The sequence below is a fragment of the Ogataea polymorpha genome, assembly GCF_001664045.1.
Source record: "Ogataea polymorpha strain NCYC 495 leu1.1 chromosome Unknown OGAPOscaffold_1, whole genome shotgun sequence".
Taxonomy (NCBI): domain Eukaryota; kingdom Fungi; phylum Ascomycota; class Pichiomycetes; order Pichiales; family Pichiaceae; genus Ogataea; species Ogataea polymorpha.
Genome location: NW_017264698.1, coordinates 1,492,876 through 1,509,701, shown reverse-complemented (window position 1 = coordinate 1,509,701; position 16,826 = coordinate 1,492,876). Strand labels below are relative to the sequence as shown.

General features: G+C 45.2%; 7 protein-coding genes across 7 annotated transcripts; 4 read left to right on the top strand and 3 right to left on the bottom strand.

The window, feature by feature from the left end:
- Positions 1–640: 640 nt before the first annotated feature.
- OGAPODRAFT_15486 (uncharacterized protein) lies at positions 641–2,372 on the top strand. Its single transcript, XM_018353767.1, has one exon. The coding sequence runs from the start codon at positions 742–744 to the stop codon at positions 2,338–2,340; it is 1,599 nt and encodes a 532-aa protein (XP_018213594.1). The 5' UTR covers positions 641–741; the 3' UTR covers positions 2,341–2,372.
- Positions 2,349–3,860, bottom strand: OGAPODRAFT_44554 (uncharacterized protein; the record flags this gene model as incomplete). The annotated part of the gene is made up of 1 exon (XM_018355476.1): positions 2,349–3,860. One exon carries the CDS (start codon positions 3,858–3,860, stop codon positions 2,349–2,351), a length of 1,512 nt encoding a protein of 503 aa, XP_018213593.1.
- Positions 3,861–4,088: 228 nt separating this feature from the next.
- OGAPODRAFT_15485 (uncharacterized protein) lies at positions 4,089–6,273 on the top strand. The gene has a single exon (XM_018353766.1). It carries the CDS (start codon positions 4,458–4,460, stop codon positions 5,601–5,603), a length of 1,146 nt encoding a protein of 381 aa, XP_018213592.1. The 5' UTR covers positions 4,089–4,457; the 3' UTR covers positions 5,604–6,273.
- OGAPODRAFT_81378 (uncharacterized protein) lies at positions 4,089–7,796 on the bottom strand. Its single transcript, XM_018356515.1, has one exon. The coding sequence runs from the start codon at positions 6,699–6,701 to the stop codon at positions 5,628–5,630; it is 1,074 nt and encodes a 357-aa protein (XP_018213591.1). The 5' UTR covers positions 6,702–7,796; the 3' UTR covers positions 4,089–5,627.
- A 2,290-nt stretch (positions 7,797–10,086) lies between these two features.
- OGAPODRAFT_15484 (uncharacterized protein) lies at positions 10,087–12,563 on the top strand. The gene has a single exon (XM_018353765.1). The coding sequence runs from the start codon at positions 10,886–10,888 to the stop codon at positions 11,165–11,167; it is 282 nt and encodes a 93-aa protein (XP_018213590.1). The 5' UTR covers positions 10,087–10,885; the 3' UTR covers positions 11,168–12,563.
- Positions 12,564–12,940: 377 nt separating this feature from the next.
- Positions 12,941–14,965, top strand: OGAPODRAFT_15482 (uncharacterized protein). The gene has a single exon (XM_018353764.1). The coding sequence runs from the start codon at positions 13,015–13,017 to the stop codon at positions 14,524–14,526; it is 1,512 nt and encodes a 503-aa protein (XP_018213589.1). The 5' UTR covers positions 12,941–13,014; the 3' UTR covers positions 14,527–14,965.
- Positions 14,966–14,988: 23 nt separating this feature from the next.
- Positions 14,989–16,647, bottom strand: OGAPODRAFT_44505 (uncharacterized protein; the record flags this gene model as incomplete). The annotated part of the gene is made up of 1 exon (XM_018355473.1): positions 14,989–16,647. One exon carries the CDS (start codon positions 16,645–16,647, stop codon positions 14,989–14,991), a length of 1,659 nt encoding a protein of 552 aa, XP_018213588.1.
- Positions 16,648–16,826: the final 179 nt, after the last annotated feature.

Here is a 16,826-nt window from a genome sequence, read left to right as displayed (position 1 = left end):
CCACTAAGTAGTGTATCCCACTGGCTGCAAATGGCCACTGGCTGACCTCAGGAATATCCCGGGGTCAGCTGATCGATTGGTCTCAAAGGCTGCTTTGGTCCACGCTGCGCGCACCCTTTCAGTAGGAACCCTTTTTCGGGGATTGTTTTTTTTGCCTGCATACGACCTGCTTATTTTTATTTCAAGTTGACGTCATGGCCGAGGGTTTGGTAAATTGGATCTCGTGCGCAATTTCTTGATCCTCTTGGATTGGTGACGGTGAGGAACATTACTGGAACACCTAACCCCTCTCCATCGTTTATTATACTTAAACCAGAAGCCGATTCCAGCATTTCCCAATTCTCGCTAAATAGTCTTGAATAGCCTATGGCCTCAAAAAGTACCCCTTACTCCTAACACAATATTCAAAACGTCATCTTTCCCACTTGTCTGATCAGTATGTACTAACTGATAAATTATGCAATAGATACAATTGTGTAAAGCGCGCTTTCGCTGATGTACCTCGTTAAATTGTAATGATACATCGTTATCATGCGGGGCACAAAAGGCGGAAATTCAGACACGTCATGCATTAGCCTTCTGTGTCCTGGTCATAGGGAAGTGGCTTTACGGTGACCTAAACTACCAAGTGTCGCTTAATCGTGTAACATTTGTCTTGCAATGCCCCGCTTTCGACAAACTTTTGATCTTCTGCTGATATAAAAGGAGCTCAATCCGTTGAGCATTCAAAGGCTTGAAACTATGTCCAAATCAATTTCGACACCAGACTCTCCGACTTTCATTGGTCTGAGAGGTAAAACGCTTCAAAATACTGTTAGTCTGATGGCTTCCGTTGGATTTTTGCTTTTTGGTTACGATCAAGGAGTTATGGGTTCTCTCCTAACGCTGGACTCATTCAAGAAAACTTTTCCTTCAATTGACACTTCTCGTCATAGCGATGCAGCCACAATGCAAGGCTTCACCATAGCTGTGTACGAAATTGGCTGTCTGTTTGGTGCACTCTCTACCATGGGCTACGGCGATAAAATCGGTAGAAGGAAATGTATTTTTATTGGGTGTGCAATTATGATCGTGGGAGCAGTATTACAGTGCTCTGCTTTTACTGTCGGACATTTGATAGTTGGCAGAATAGTTACAGGAGTTGGAAACGGCATCAATACCAGTACAATCCCTATGTGGCAAGCAGAATGTTCCAGGCCTGAAGGCAGAGGAAGACTGGTGATGATATCTGGAGCACTCATTACAGGAGGAATTGCATTTTCCTACTGGGTAGACTTTGGCTTCTATTTCACTTCTGGACCAATCTCGTGGCGCTTTCCAGTTGCCTTCCAACTCATATTCCCAATACTTATCATGCCATTTATACTGAGATTCCCAGAATCTCCTAGGTGGCTTATCAAAAAATCACGGTTGGACGACGCACGGTTGGTTTTTGCAGCCTTAGATGGAACTCCAGTTGATCATCCTGAGGTAAAATCTCAGCTGCGTGATGTCCAAAAGTCATTAGAGGAAGAACACATTGCCGGAGGTGACTCTTTCAATTTCAAGAGGCTGTTTTCCCAAGGAGAACATCGTGATTTTCATCGGCTTATGCTCGGCTTATGGGCACAGATCTTCCAGCAGATATCGGGTGTCAATCTCATTGTTTACTACGCTGGTACTATATTTGAAAATTACATTGGAATGACAGCATTGAACTCGCGTATTCTAGCTGCCTGCAATGGCACGGCTTTTTTTCTTGCTGCTTGGGTAGCGTTTATATTTATTGACAACATCGGCCGTCGGAAACTGATGCTTTTCGGCCTTGTGGGCCAGACTCTCTCAATGGCAATGCTGACCGTCACCACTTGGGAGTCGGAAAACAAGGGGAATACTGGTGCTGCCATAGGTGCCGCTGTTCTTTTATTTGTCTACAACACGTTCTTTGGTATTGGGTGGCTAGGAATGGGATGGCTCTACCCTGCAGAGGTCCCACCATTGAGTATCAGAGCCCCAGCAAATGCAATATCTACAGCTGGAAATTGGTCATTCAACTTCCTGGTGGTCATGATAACACCAGTGGCATTTGAGAGCATAAAGAGCTTTACTTATTTGATTTTTGCAGCCCTGAATCTGCTAATGATCCCAGCTGTCTATTTCTTATTTCCTGAAACTGCTGGTAGATCCTTGGAGGACTTAGATGCTATATTCGCTCAATGCGATCCTTGGAAGCCTTGGACAATTGTCAAAATTGCCAGCAGACATCCGGAAACCAAAGCTAAAGTGGTAACAGCGGACTCTTTGCTGGAGCAGGGCAAAGTTGAGGCAGAAATGTACGAGGATTCCGAGGATGTTTCCTAAATATAAAGCTATATGACATATTTAAAAACGGGATTAGTTTTGTCAGTGAGATCTCCAAAGGCAAGGAGCGTGTCATCGTCCACCTGCTCAAGCAGTTTGCTGTCCTTCTTTTTGTTTCTCAAATAATAGATGACATAGAGGATCAAAGGGACCGTGGCAGATATTACATAAGTGCCCACCATGGTCCTCTTAGCTGTAATGTACACTGGTGCTTCGGAGCCAAGAAAGGCTTGTGGACCAATAATATTTCCAGTTGAGAACCCGATAAGGAACAATGTATTTGCTGTGATTTTCTTCGTGTGACCAGCAACATTCGATGAAACCACAGAGCTCATACATGCCCAACTAGCAGTAGTCAGGTATGACAAAAAGAATCCTGCCAGCTGTGCTCCTTTGGAGGGTGCAAAGGCAAGCAAACATAAGCCGGTAAACACCAGGGAGTTGATGAAGAAGCAAACTAGTAGTCTGCTTTTAATCAGATAGAAATTGACATAGGCAAAAGCCAATGGAAAGATAATATCAATTCCACTCCCAACCATATTCAGAAGCAGGGATTGCTCTGTCGAAAACCCGAAACCTGTACTCAACAGGATGGAGCTGAAATTTCCAATAGAGCCATTAGGTATACCATATCCAAACATGTAGAAGAAAAATAGATATGTTGTAATGTCACATGCAGCTTCTTTAAGCTGAGCCAGCTTGAAATGCTGGTTACCAAATCCAGTTCGATTGCCTCTGATTCTCTCGACCACATACTTCTTTTCTTCGTCGTTTAAAAACCACGCCTTGACGGGAATATCTGGGATATGGATGATGGACAAAATACCAAAAAATATGGTAATCACACCTGTCACGACGTATAAATACCTCCATGGGGACGTTGAAAACTCATTTTTGTGGGTGTAGAAACCATACGCAATCAGAGACCCAAGCATTGTGCCAAAACCTTGGAACCCTAGCCAATAACCACAGCGTCTGTACTGCTCCTCTTTCTTGTACCATTGACTTGTCATAATCATATAAGCAGGGTCCATAAACGACTCACACACGCCCAGAAGCGTTCTGCAGAGGAGAAAAGTTGAACTCGATTGCGTAGCACCGTGACAGCAGATCACGACACCCCATGCTATGACTGCGCATCCCAGGGTCTTGGACAGCGGGAACCTTTGAAGCAGCATACTTGCGGGATAGCAAAAACCCAAGTACCCCAAATAAAAGCTGCTACCGACCCAGGAGTATGTTTTTGAGCTCATATTGAGGTCTGTCCGGAGGCCAGTAATGGAGGCATAGGAATTCGTGGATTTATCCATCAACTGACAGGACATAAGGATGCACATCATGGGCAAGATGTACCAGTCAATTTTTCTCACAACTTTTTTCTCAAACTCTGGATCTAAAACAACTCTGTCAGTTTCCAGTGCATATCCAAATCCTTGGTCGACATCCTTCAACTCTTCAGGGGAGACAACATTGGTCACGATGAGATTCTTGGCCGAATCAACAGCTTTCTCCGAAACCATGATGAAGACCAACTAAAAAAAAAGAGATGGCGGATTAATTGGCGTTCATACCCTTCTATTTTGTTTGATTTCGAGTTTATCTATTGCCAGCGATATCTTATCTCGCATATTCGCTCAAATCTTGTCACTGAAATTTACCGAATAAGGCAAGCCAAGTCACCTGATATGAATTTTCGGAGTATTAACCCAATTCGGAAATACGATATTGTATATATTCTAAAGTATGAAGGTGCGCACATTTGCAAGAAATATACAAACGCAATAATGGTTGAAAAAGACTCCCCAATCATAATTGTTGGCGCTGGTGTGTTTGGTCTCTCCAATGCGCTTCATCTTGCCAACAATGGATACAAAAACATCACGGTCTTCGATAGACTGGATTTCGACGACAACTCCTACACTTTGCTTAAAGGAGCTGATACTGCCTCGGCAGACATCAACAAGGTCTTTAGAGCTCAGTATGCTGAAAAGAAACATTACCAGGACCTTGCGTTCCAGGCGTTCGAGATTTGGCAGAAATGGAACAACGAAATCAGATTCATTCCTCCTGAAGAAGCAAAGAAGTATACCGATCTTCAAATTCTCGATCTATGCGGTATGTTGAGACTTGATGATATTGTTGGCTGGGAAGAAAAGGCAAGCAGAGCAAACTTTGAAAAGGAACAGATTGCTCCTCTTAGATACGACATCAACAATCCTGTAGATGTGAAAAGAGCCAATGCTGCAGGATTTGGATCAAAGGTGAAATTTGCCCTTGATTTGAAAGAAAAAGTTCCAAGTCTGAAAGGTGCACTGGATACCACCTCTGGCATTTTATATGCCTCGAGAGCTTGTCAGTATGCCAAATACTTATGCACCCAGCTAGGTGTTAAATTTGTCTTTGGAGAGAAGGCTGGTACCTTCAAGGAATACATCTACAAGGACGACGAAAAAACTGTTCACGGTGGAATCATTACCAACGACGGGAAAAAGCACTATGCTGACTTGACTGTAATTAACTGTGGTCCATGGTCTACTTTGCTTGTCCCAGAGCTTGACGGCATGAACGAGGCTGCCTCAGGTAATATCATCATCTTCAAGATCCCTGACGATCGAGCTGATCTCAGGGCCAAATACAACAGCAAGGTGTTCCCTATGGTTGGCTGGAAAACTGGTCATTCAAGAGAAAAAGAATATATGGGAGGTATGTTTATGTTCCCAATGATGGAGCCAGAAGGGTACATGAAAATGATTGTTAGACAGACCAAGTACACCAACCCTGTTAAGTTGGAGAATGGCAGAGTTGTGTCAATTCCTAAGACCTCCAATAGCAATCCTCCCACCAAAATGCTTACGCGTCACATAATCCGCCAAGTTGACGAATGGCTCAAGCTGTTTTTCCCTGACTTGTATGAGGCAAAATTACAATATGAGAGCAGATTGCTTTGGTATACGGATACTATAGACAACGATTACATTTATGACTTTGTCCCGGGAAAGAAGGGCCTTTTTGTTGCCTGTGGTGGGTCAGGTCACGCGTTCAAGATGCTGCCGGTTTTAGGACAATTCTTGGTCGATAAAATCGAGGGCCGTGAAAACTTTTACACTAGACTGTTTAAGTGGAGATCCCTTTCAGGAACCGAGAAGGATCCCAACGGACTAAGAGAAGGTTTGGCCACAAAAAGGAATTACAACCAGCAGGAGCTCTCCACGGAGATAGACCTCAGATTTGGAGACTCTTTCTCAAGGTCACCAAAACTTTAGATTATTTTATATAATTTGCAGACCTTACACTTTGAACTTGTCATAATCAGTCAGAACAAATCTGTATCTAACATCTCCTGCATGACATCTCTCAAGAGCTTCTTTGATACCACTCTCGGAAATCGGCAGGCGTTCCGTCCATGCAGTGAGGTTTTTTTCAGCGGCAAGCTTAAGCATGTCGAGCATTTGCGGTCTGTTTCCTAAGTGAGAAGAGCCAAAAAATACCCCTCCTCTCATGAACGGCATTGCACTGACAGTGAATGGCTCCTCAGGCAGCCCAACAGAAATCATTTTTCCATGAACTTTCAGACAAGATAGATAACCAGCCAGATCAAAGTTCTGAGCTGAGTTGCCGCAAGAAACAATTAGGTCGAGTTTCTTTGCATACCTTTCTGCCCAGTCCTTCTCCTCATAAGTAGCAATATAGTAATCGCTTCCCAGCTTTTTTGCGTCTTTTGATTTCTTGCTCGTACGCGAAAATGTGTACACCTCGGCTCCCAGAGCTTTTGCAAACATAATCGCGAAATGACCCAGTCCGCCAATTCCAACAATTCCTACTTTTTTTCCAGGGCCACATCCATTTTCGACAAGAGGAGCGTACGTAGTGATGCCTGCACAAAGCATAGGTGCGGCATCTTCCGTTTTCAAGCCATCTGGAATTGGGAAAACAAAGTACTCATGGGCACGAATGTGCGAGGAGTAGCCTCCATAGGACATCGATCCATCTGCATATAAGGAGTTGTAAGTACTGACTCTCTTTGTGCAGTAATTCTCGTGATCTTCCTTGCACGTCTCGCAATCGAGGCAGGAATAGATTTGAGCACCAACACCAACTCGATCTCCAACATTGACAGTGCTGACCTTATCTCCAACCTTTATAACTTCACCGATGATTTCATGACCGGGAATTACTGGCAGCATAGGTTGACTCCAGCCCCCTTTGACTGTATGAACATCTGACCCGCAGACTCCGCAGGCTAGAATGCGGATGTCAACATCGTATTCCTCAAATGGCTTGGGCTTGAACTCAATCTTGGACACTGTGGACCATCTCGAAGTGTCTGTCACAGCAAATCCTTCAAAAGTGTCCGGATACATAATATGGTGGTAAATATTATCCTAGGTGTTAGCATATTTATTCTCGCCAAGTACCGAATCAAGAAATTCCCGAATGCGGAAGGGCTTCGGAGTTTTCAGATTTGGCATTAATCAAGATAAGGATTTATGTACGATTCCTCTATCAGGATAATTAGTATAGCTTCCTCTTCACACGGGTGTTGTAAATGTTAAGTCGCTTTCTGGTCAACATTATTCATTCCTGGATCACTTTCCATTTAAGTCCAAAATCTGGGATGCTAGAGTCAGGTGGCTAAAGATTGGTAACCTAGATTGAATGAAAAATTGAAGTTTGGTGATATGCGACTTGATTGTTTCTTCCTCCTGTTGTTTGAAGGCCATCTGATTCAAGAGCAAAAAAAAGCTCGAAATAGTAGCAAAGTTAAATCTAGCCCACGAATACCAAAACGAGTCAAAATGATATGCCCGGAGCCGTCCAAGTATATCCAATATCTCTGCACATAGCAAAATGCTCCGTTGTTTGGCCTCCTCTGATATCGATTGGTGTTTGCCGACGTCATTTGTAGTTGGTGGGTTCTCCTGCTCCCATAACAAAATTCGATGAAGCACTGATTTATATAGTGTCGCCTTGGCAGTAACACTAGCTATCACTAATGCAGCAACTGGGGAGTCAGGATATACACTGCTTTCCAATTTGAAATAATCGAAGTGTCTGGTTTCGAATTCTGAAATTAATTGCAAATGAACATCGGCTTTTTTATACACTGATTCGAGAGAAACATTCTGGTCAGCTTCACTAACGTAGTCGTCTATGAGTTTTGTCAGTTCCGCCATCAAGCAAAACAATTTGCTACTATGGCGTCTTTGTTCGCTGTTCCCATACAAAGACTCATTTTCAAAGTCGAAATCCGTGAGTGGGCACACATTCCAGTCTGTTCTCGAAATATGACTTTTGCGGCCAAGAGAAAATGAGAACCATTTCTCCTGAATATAGAGTGACCACCAAAGACGCCTTCTGATTTTTTTTTCCCAAACAGAGATGTTCCAGTGTGTGCAATCAAGGTTGATTCCCATGGACTGTGCAAAAGTGTACGCTACCCTCAGGATCGCAAGCTCCAGTGTCCCGTCAATACCAAGTCCTTTCCGATACAGTTTTTGAGACAGAAGTAGGCTTGATTGAATAGCCGCGAAAGATGGCTTAGAGGTTTCTGTAAAAATTGACTGTGTGACCTGCTTGACGACCGGATTCACGTTAGGCGGCTCCATAAGCGTCAATTTTGGATCTTTTTGCCAGCTATCAGTTGCTAAAATTAGAGCGCTCAGAAGCAGAAAGCAAGATCTGTTTTGGTTGATGCGCTTTTGGAACTCGATTGTGGATACCACCGGAAAGTATGTGTTAGTGTGTTTCAAAAATAGCTCAATGAGACTGGATGTATGCGGGTAAAACGTCTCTATCTTGAATGCATTATCGTTTGACTCACTTCTGGATCCATCTTCAACTATGATCTGCATCTGGGGTTGACGAGAAGTCTCAAGGGTTCTTAGGTGCACTTTTTGAGACTTTACACTAGGCAAGCCTGTATTTTTGTGTAGCCAAAATGGATCTAAGTAGCCACTTTGATATAGATACACGAATTGGCCTTTACATTCGTCGTCTTGAGTATCATCTTCAGTCGAAAGAGTCATCGTGGGGGTCAAACCTTGTATCGGCACCGTATTGGAAATCTTGTCTATAATGCTGCGATCACCTTTAACTCCTGTAATCTGGACGGGGACTCTGTTTGCTTCTTTCTCTGAATCTGGAGTTGGAGCAATTTCATGTAAGGAAGTGGAAAAACTAGTGTAGCTTGCCAATTCTGGAGCGTTGGAGGAGAACTCTCTTGAAGAATCTGTATCGTCCATTTCATTATCTGCTCTGTGACCCGTGACAGGACCATCGGCATCCGTGAAATAGACAGACTCTGTTGCCCTCAATATTTGTTTCACCTTGTGTCTGTTAATTGGGGGCACCTTGTCAGTGAACTCACAGCTTACGTTCATCCGCGCACACAGCTCGCAAGGTCCACGATGTTCAATGATACATCTTGACTTGCGTTTACGACACCTATCACAAGGCCTATTTTTTCTCGATTTGTACGGTCTTGCCTCTGATCCCATTTGCTTCCCAATTTTACCCACTTTTTTTCACATGATATTTTTTTATTTCAAACATCCCTAAATCGTCAAAGCTTACTTTTGGCTGATTTGACCAGCTCTACAACTTTTTGACCCGCACCCCAGCTCATCTCATAACCAGAACCACCAAAACCATAACAGTGCACAACTTCGGTACCGTCGACTACTTCTCGTTCGATTCTCACACCTCCGTGCCGTGCTGGCCTAAATCCAACATTGATACGTTTGATTTGAAATTCTCCGTCGATTAAAAGCTCTGGAAACCGCTTTTTTCCGTTTTCGATCAGCTTTTGGGTGTCTGCATCTCTGACCTGTGAATACAGGTCTCCGACCTGCTTTGTACCTCCCAGGATCACACCCCCATCCAATGGACGAGGAATGACAAAGCAGAAAGAACCATCCTCCAGTTGATAGGTTACAGTCTCACTGTTGTACGGACAATCCTTTGGGCTTTTCACCAATAGCGTTTGGCCCCTGATCGGATACGTGGCAGGATCATAGCCCCCATAATATGTTAAGCCTCGTCCTGAACAGTTCACAATAGTGGCACCTGGAAACAGCTTCGCAACCTGTTGCAAAGAGCCAAGGCTTTCTTGCATGAATTTCACCTTATAGTACATCTCGAGCCTACGCTCTAGAAATTGGATGTACATTGGAGAGTTCATACACCACGCGTTGTATGTGGCACCAAACTTGACTCCATCAGGCAGGGAGGACTTAGGAAGAACCTTGAAATTTTCAATGCCTTCTGCATATCCTGCACTGACATTTTCGTACATCGGATCGTTGCGTTCTATGAAATCCGTTCCTGGCATAAATCTGATAGAGCTTTCGGGAAAGGTGGCAGCTAGTCTCTTGAAAACCTGAAAAGTGGACCTGGTAAGCTTGGAGTCTCTGTATTCTTCTGGTGTCTTAGCAGGAAATGGTCTGAAGTGAGCACCTGCCCATGGAGAAGTGTACTGCGAGTCTGCTATCGAAGTCGAAGGCAGGTGTTTCGCAACAATTGTGACATCGTATCCTTCTTCAGCCAGCTGGTAGGCACAAGTCAGGCCAACGACACCGGCACCAACAACCACTATGGATTTAGTCATGACGAAAAGTGGTAAGATTAGATAAGATCGAGTTTCAGTTTTTTTTTTTCCATTTATTCCGATTGTGCGGGCAATGTTAGAAAAGTGAGAACGGGCAATTCCATGACCGAAAATGGTTAATTGAATTTATCTTGCCCGAAGCGACTTTGAAACTCACATTTTCATTTGTACGCCTAACCTTCCTGTCATTTCAGTGTTGTGTTTTGTGCGGGCAACTGGTAAACCCGTCAAGCTCTTAAGGCCGAGCTTTGCAATCTCAGCAATGACACAAAACTCAGTGGTGGCTCCAAATGGTGCTGTTCTGAATATAAATTATTTTGCAAACTCTTCAGGGTGGACTAGAATGTAACGCATTGTCTCAACCTTGCATTCTATCGATACAGTTTCCCAGTACCAACTTACCCTATACGCATTTAGAATCATCTAAAAGTTCCTTGGACGAGGGATCTGCTCCCTACTGTCCTGCATTGAGAAGTTGCTACGTACCAAAGTGCACAGAGTGGGAATTTGATGAAACAATTAAGCCTGGTGGTGACTATATCACCTAGTAAGAGAGACTGGACGACGCTCATCGATTACCTTTAGATAAGTCGAACAGCAGATTAAGACTACGGCACCAAAAACGCAAACACCTGACAGTAAATGCCGGACTGTACCTACGGCGATGTTGAATGGACCGACCAGAAAGCAGTAATTTGGTGCCCCGAATAAATTAAGAGCACGTTGCCAACCACATTAACCAGCACCAAATAACTCATCCACACCTGTTGGACCATAATATGGTATATGATCATGTTGGTATTCTACTCTAAACCGCTCATGGCCCGTCTCCTGTGTATACAATTCAGGTGGCTAGTGATTAAATAGAGCTGGATACAAACCAACTTATGCCAACTTCATTTGATCATCTCCTTTCATTGTATGGATCTTTGAAACAAAATGGTTGCAATTGAGGACCAAGAGAAAGAGAATTTATTTGAGAACGTGTGTGGGGTCGAATTCAGTGACCTCTCTGAATGGAAGCATCCACGGGAGAGCCTGCATAGGAATACACTCATCAGCTACCAGCGCGATAAACTGCTGTCAGGTGCAGACTTTCCGCTGGGCATTAAAATCCTACCAATTTTTGGCCTTATTATGGAATCTAGAAATGTACTCCCAATTCTGATGTTTCAGATGACAAATCAGACTTTGAGTATGACTGCAAGCTATTTTTGGTAATAATGTATGCTTACCGGCGCTTGAGGCCAAAGCCCAGTATTGCCAATCAGCTACTCACCACACAAAACACCATGTCCGGCTTCTTAGATGGGGCAACTTTTCTAGTGGAGGAACTTGTGGCTGAACATGTGGCTAAGCCTGACAGCCTGGTGGTCTGATGTCGTCTCTGCCGCTGTGCAGCACTACAGCGAGTACTTTCGGTAATCCAAATGAGTCGGCATCTAGAGGATTCTCAGCATAAAATCAAAACTACAGAACGGTCTTGCTCTCCAACGTTCAGCCGTCTGGGTCTTTAATCTTGTGTGCCAGATATTAGTGCGGATAAATGATATGCTTGCCAGTTGCTTAATAAGTGCCGTCTGAAATCGATCTGCACGGCATTTGCTCAAATGACCCACAACCGTCAATTTGAGGTATGATGGACGGGCATCCCGTGCTGTCGCCGCGTTACGCACGTATATACATTGTCTCCGTCTATTTTACTTCCTCCAGCTACCAAATGCTTGCCTCAAAGACCGTTCATTATGTCGATGTCGTGAGCTGTCTCTACCAGTGCACAATCCAGGTTTCCCCAACGTCGTCTGGACAATTTGCAAAACAGACTGAACCAGCCAATCAGTGTAAGACAGAATAGCTTTGAAGCGTATGGACTGGATGGTTTATGTTCGATTCGCTACAACGTGTTTAGTTCAGTGCCAGTTATCTTTGCCAAAACTGTACTCTAATGGAGTTGGCCACTTTTTGCAAAACCACACTCGCCTAGCCGCAATCCAATGCAGATAGAACACACAACGATAAGTTTGGAGCATTAACGCTAGCTCGACCAGTTACTTGAGGGAAGAAGCTGGGTCATAGCCATGCTATGAGAAGAATACTTTGACACTTATTGGCAAATGAGGCTTGTCGCTGCCAATAGCCACTTTGCTGGCGACCAGAATGGATGGCAGAACAGGCAGGAAATCGCTCAAAGGCCCGCTGGATTCTGCTGGTAAAGTTTACTGAGAGTAAGGCGAAGCGCAGACTAAAAATAGGTAGCTTAGTTGAAGAAAAGCACCATTGCAATCAGTGGCATTAGCAGGCTCTTTTCTATAGCAACGCTCTGGACACTACAAGTTGCTCAAGGAAAAATTGAGGCTCGCATTTCTAGGGACGTTTTTCTCGGCATGAAAGCAGATGTGTCACGCAAGAGTGGAACTCTATTTATTTCCATTACTTTAGCGTGTCTCACCACAATCCTCTAGCGCGTGACGCAAACCACGTACGCACGAGCGTTGAATATCTCCACTTCGGATGACCGTGTCCACACAACAATAGCATGATCGACAAGCGCAATGCTCTGAAATTATCGGAGTCACTGTTTTTGTAGTGTATAGCTGGTTATAATGTCAGCCCCAGGCCAAAGCCCGCCATTGCGGCTATTTTTTCTCTTTTGGTCATCTTACCCGTTTTTGCGGATAGAGAGGAGCTAGATGGCACATTTGGTGGGCTGAAATTGCCGAAACTAAAACGGAACACGAGCCGCACAACCGATTTGGCCCAGGCACTTGGTGGCGTTTAACTCAACAGACATATCTGAGACGTCTAGAATACGTGTTTGAATAAGCAGACATTCGCTCACGCGGGGAACAATAATACGCGAAGTTGCACGCAGAGCAGACCTAACAATAGATCTTACCCACCCCGCAAAACTTTCTTCCAACTAATGACGTCATCCTATTATTTTTAGAGTCATCGTGCACATGTTACTACCGAACTGCAAATTGCTTCAAACAAGAAATAACGGCGCTTTCGCATGTATATAAATAGACAATGGCTTCCACATACGAGGGAGGACCGAATACTTAGCCATGAAGTCGTACTACGAGCTCCTTGGGCCTGGAAAGCCTACCAGAACCGTGTTGACAGTCACATGTTTATTTTCTTTCATTCTGTATGGATTTGAACAAGGTGCCCTGGCCAACATCCAAAATCACCCCGTGTTTCAAAGCCAATTTGGCCATCCCTCGGGTAATTACTTGGGAATCATTGTGTCTGTGTACAACCTTGGAAGTTTCTTCGGTTGTATGATCAACTTCTTCATAGGCGATAAACTGGGCAGAAGAAAAACTGTCTGGGCCGGTTTCACGCTTGTCATCATTGGAATTATCTTGCAGACCAGCAGTTACAGCGTCGTTCAGCTATTCTTTGGCAGATTCATTTCTGGTCTGGGAACAGGAATGGAAACTAGTACCGTGCCTATGTTCCAGGCTGAAGTTGCCAGCGCCCACAATCGTGGTGGTCTCGTTGCGGCCGAGCCTCAGGGTGTGGCTCTCGGTATCTCGATCTCATACTGGATCGGATACGGCTGCAGCAAAAGATACGATGAGACGTCGTGGAGACTTCCAGTGGGAATTCAGATGCTATTTGCCGTTTTTGCCTGGTTTTTGTTGTTCCTGTGTCCTGAGTCACCTAGATGGCTCATGAAGAAAGGACGAGTTGACGACGCCAGAAACTGTCTTGCACGGATCAACGACGTGCCTAAGGACGATCCTCTCGTGAACAAATGTATTGACGACATCCTGTACCTGCAAGAGGTTGAAGGTGAGGGAGACCAGATCAGCTGGTGGGACATTCTGCGTGGCAGGGACGCCATGCACGGCAGATACAGACTTTTCCTGTGTGTCATGGCACAATTCTGGAACCAGTTTGGAGGTGTGAATCTTGTGGTGTACTACGTGCCGTTGGTGCTTGAGACTAACGTGGGAATGGACACCAATATGTCGACGATCCTTGGAGGCTGTATCATGGTGACGTTCTTTATTTTCGGGTTTATTCCATCTCTGTGGCTCGACAGAATTGGACGCAGGTTTGCTCTGATTGGTGGCTCTCTAGGACAGATGGTGTCCATGATGATGATCACCATTCTGTTGAGAGTGGGATCCAAGAGTACCTCTGCTGCTGCAGTCGCCTTCTTCTTCACGTTCATGGCGTTCTTTGGAGCTGCCATGAACTGTGTGCCCTGGGTGTATGTGTCGGAGATTCTTCCGTTGCAGCTCAGATCCAAGGGTAATGCCATTGGAATTTCGTCGAACTGGATCATGAATTTCGTGATCGCCATGATTACGCCGATTGTCACCGAGAACCTGGGCTGGAAAACCTACATCATCTTCACGTTAACCAACGGTGCCGCTGCGCTGATGTTCTACTTGTTCTGTCCAGAAACCGGTAACCGGACGCTGGAAGACATTGAGTCCATTTTCCTGAGCCAGAACACACTGTTCTACGGAATCAGTCACTTTGACAAACCTGTCGCCAACCTAGACGAAAAGCCCGAAATCATGCACCTCGAGACCGCCAGCAAGCTGCTCGAAAGCAATTGATGGAGCACTTACATTGCGCAAGCCTTACCAGTTGTGTCATAATTCAAAGATTGTTTTCAATAAGATTTCAGTAAAATATTTTGGGCTTGGGAGGCCGTCTTGGACGACTTGTGTTGGAACAAGATCACTGTATAATGGGACGGTTCCATCACGGGGTACTCAAAACTGACCAGCCTTAGAAACAAACATTCCTGTCATTTCAGATCGCAGCGCGAACTGGGAACCGCTGCTCAATTGTAGCCAATGCATGCTCCTGGTCATGTGTGATTCTTCATTACTGAGTTTTAGACAAGATTCGATGTTTTGGCCCCAAACTTCGCTATCAAGCGTAATTTGTCGATAACCAGGTGGTACCAACTTAACTATTCAGATCTGATGGGCTCAATCTGGTCCCATATATGGGTAGACACCGGGCTAAGGGCTTAAATATTCATTTGATTTCTATCCTCAACTTAATAATATTTAGACCGCGACGATTTCGTGGACTGTCTGCGCAGCCTTCACGACCTCCTCGTCCAGCCATCTTCTGCCCGTCAACTGCAGAGAGATTGGCGCACCCTTGAAGCCCTCAGCGTTATCATACAGACCGTATTCGTAGGCCTCAAGCTCGCTCCTTGGCTTATAGGATTTATCTGGGGCATCCAAAGCCGGGTCGCATTTGAGTCCGGTGGGGAACACGACGTTTGGGAAATCCAGCACATTCCACAAGCTGGTGTAGCCCCAGTAATGAATTTTCTCCGGCTTGGCTGCAACGGAAACGTACGCTGGCGATAAAATATAATCCACCCCAAGTTCGATCATTTTGTCCTGGTACTCAGTCCTGTATTTGTCCCGGATACCCTGCCCAATGTGCTCCTCGGCAGCAGATAATCCTTTTTCTCCGCAACCAAATGAGAGAGCGATCTTGGACAGCTCGCATACAGGCTCGCCTGAGGCAGCCAGACCGGCCTTCTGTGCTCTATCACCATCGGCATTGTAAAATGAGCCACAAATTTCGACCAGCTCTAGCACCCCAAATGAATCCCATTCAACCACCTTGACGCCTGCCGCCTTTAACTTCTCGGCCGCGTGTTTGAGCCCTCTGATAATCGGAGGTGTAGGCTTGACAACCCCGTCGTCATACATAATGGCCACCTTCAAGTCTTTGGCAGCAGGCACGGGAACATCTCTCCACGGCAGCGGCAAGATCGTTGCGTCTCTGTTCCATGGTTTGCCGTCGAGCGAGACTTTCATGAAAAGATCAATATCCTGTGCGCTTCGTGCAAGATGTCCTAAGACGCAAACGACACCCTCGCCAACTCCAGTGCTGCAGGAAGTCACGTTTTTCATGGACAATCTCTTCTGAGTTGGTCTGAACCCAAACACCCCGCAGAAGGCAGCAGGACAACGGATAGAGCCGCCGATGTCGGAGCCTAAACCAAACACAGACCCACGCATGGCCACAAGGGCACCTTCGCCGGAACTCGACCCGCCAGTTGTCAGAGCCGTGTTTGTAGGATTTTTGCACAGCCCGGTAACATTGTTGTTGGAGCAGAGGTGCATTATTGTCTGAGGTTCGGTGGTTCGGATGTAAAAGACTGCACCAGCCTCAAGTAGAACTTCGACAGTCAGGCACCAATTATCCGTGACGTTTTCAATCTTAGAGACACAGGCGCCATGCGTAACTTTTCCTTTATAATTGTAGTGCTCTTTTAGGGACACTGGGAGGCCATGCAGAGGGCCGACTGTCTTGCCAGTCTTCTTATAGTAAGCGTCCAGTTCCTCTGCTCTTTTGAGTCCCTCGTCCAAGAACAGCTCCATGGCACAGTTGGTGAGCTGGTGAGCCGCCGTAGCCGTCTTAGCATAGGCTTTGAAGACTTGGACGGCCGTCAACTTGCCGGACGCAAGCTGTTTGACGAGTTCATAGCCGGGAGTGTTAACTATTGTCAGCTCCTCTTTGGTGAGTATTTTTTCTGGAATTCCAGTAACGTCTATCCCTGTTTCTTGGGGGATAAGGCTATCACTTAGCTTGAATTCCTCTAAAATCCCGGCTTTCAATTTTGCTCTGTAGGCCTCGATCTTGGGAATGAAAGTGGCGTAGAGCTCTTTATTTTCAGTGTTGTTAGTGTAGGGTCCAAACATGCTCAAACATCAATTCGACGTTTGGGCTTATATAAATTTGGTTGAAGCGTGCAAGCCGAGGGCCATTTCCTAATAGGGAAACGGATTTACCCTTATCTATTTATTGATAAAGAAAATCCACAGCTGCATAATCAGATGCAGCTTTGGACAACATGCTCGCAAATAGAAATATTGATTGG

What these genes read in the sequence shown, in the direction of transcription:
- OGAPODRAFT_15484 (XM_018353765.1), top strand. Translation starts at nt 10,886, where the DNA reads ATGGTTGCAATTGAGGACCAAGAGAAAGAGAATTTATTTGAGAACGTG.
- OGAPODRAFT_15482 (XM_018353764.1), top strand. Translation starts at nt 13,015, where the DNA reads ATGAAGTCGTACTACGAGCTCCTTGGGCCTGGAAAGCCTACCAGAACC.
- OGAPODRAFT_15486 (XM_018353767.1), top strand. Translation starts at nt 742, where the DNA reads ATGTCCAAATCAATTTCGACACCAGACTCTCCGACTTTCATTGGTCTG.
- OGAPODRAFT_81378 (XM_018356515.1), bottom strand. Translation starts at nt 6,701, where the DNA reads ATGTATCCGGACACTTTTGAAGGATTTGCTGTGACAGACACTTCGAGA.
- OGAPODRAFT_15485 (XM_018353766.1), top strand. Translation starts at nt 4,458, where the DNA reads ATGTTGAGACTTGATGATATTGTTGGCTGGGAAGAAAAGGCAAGCAGA.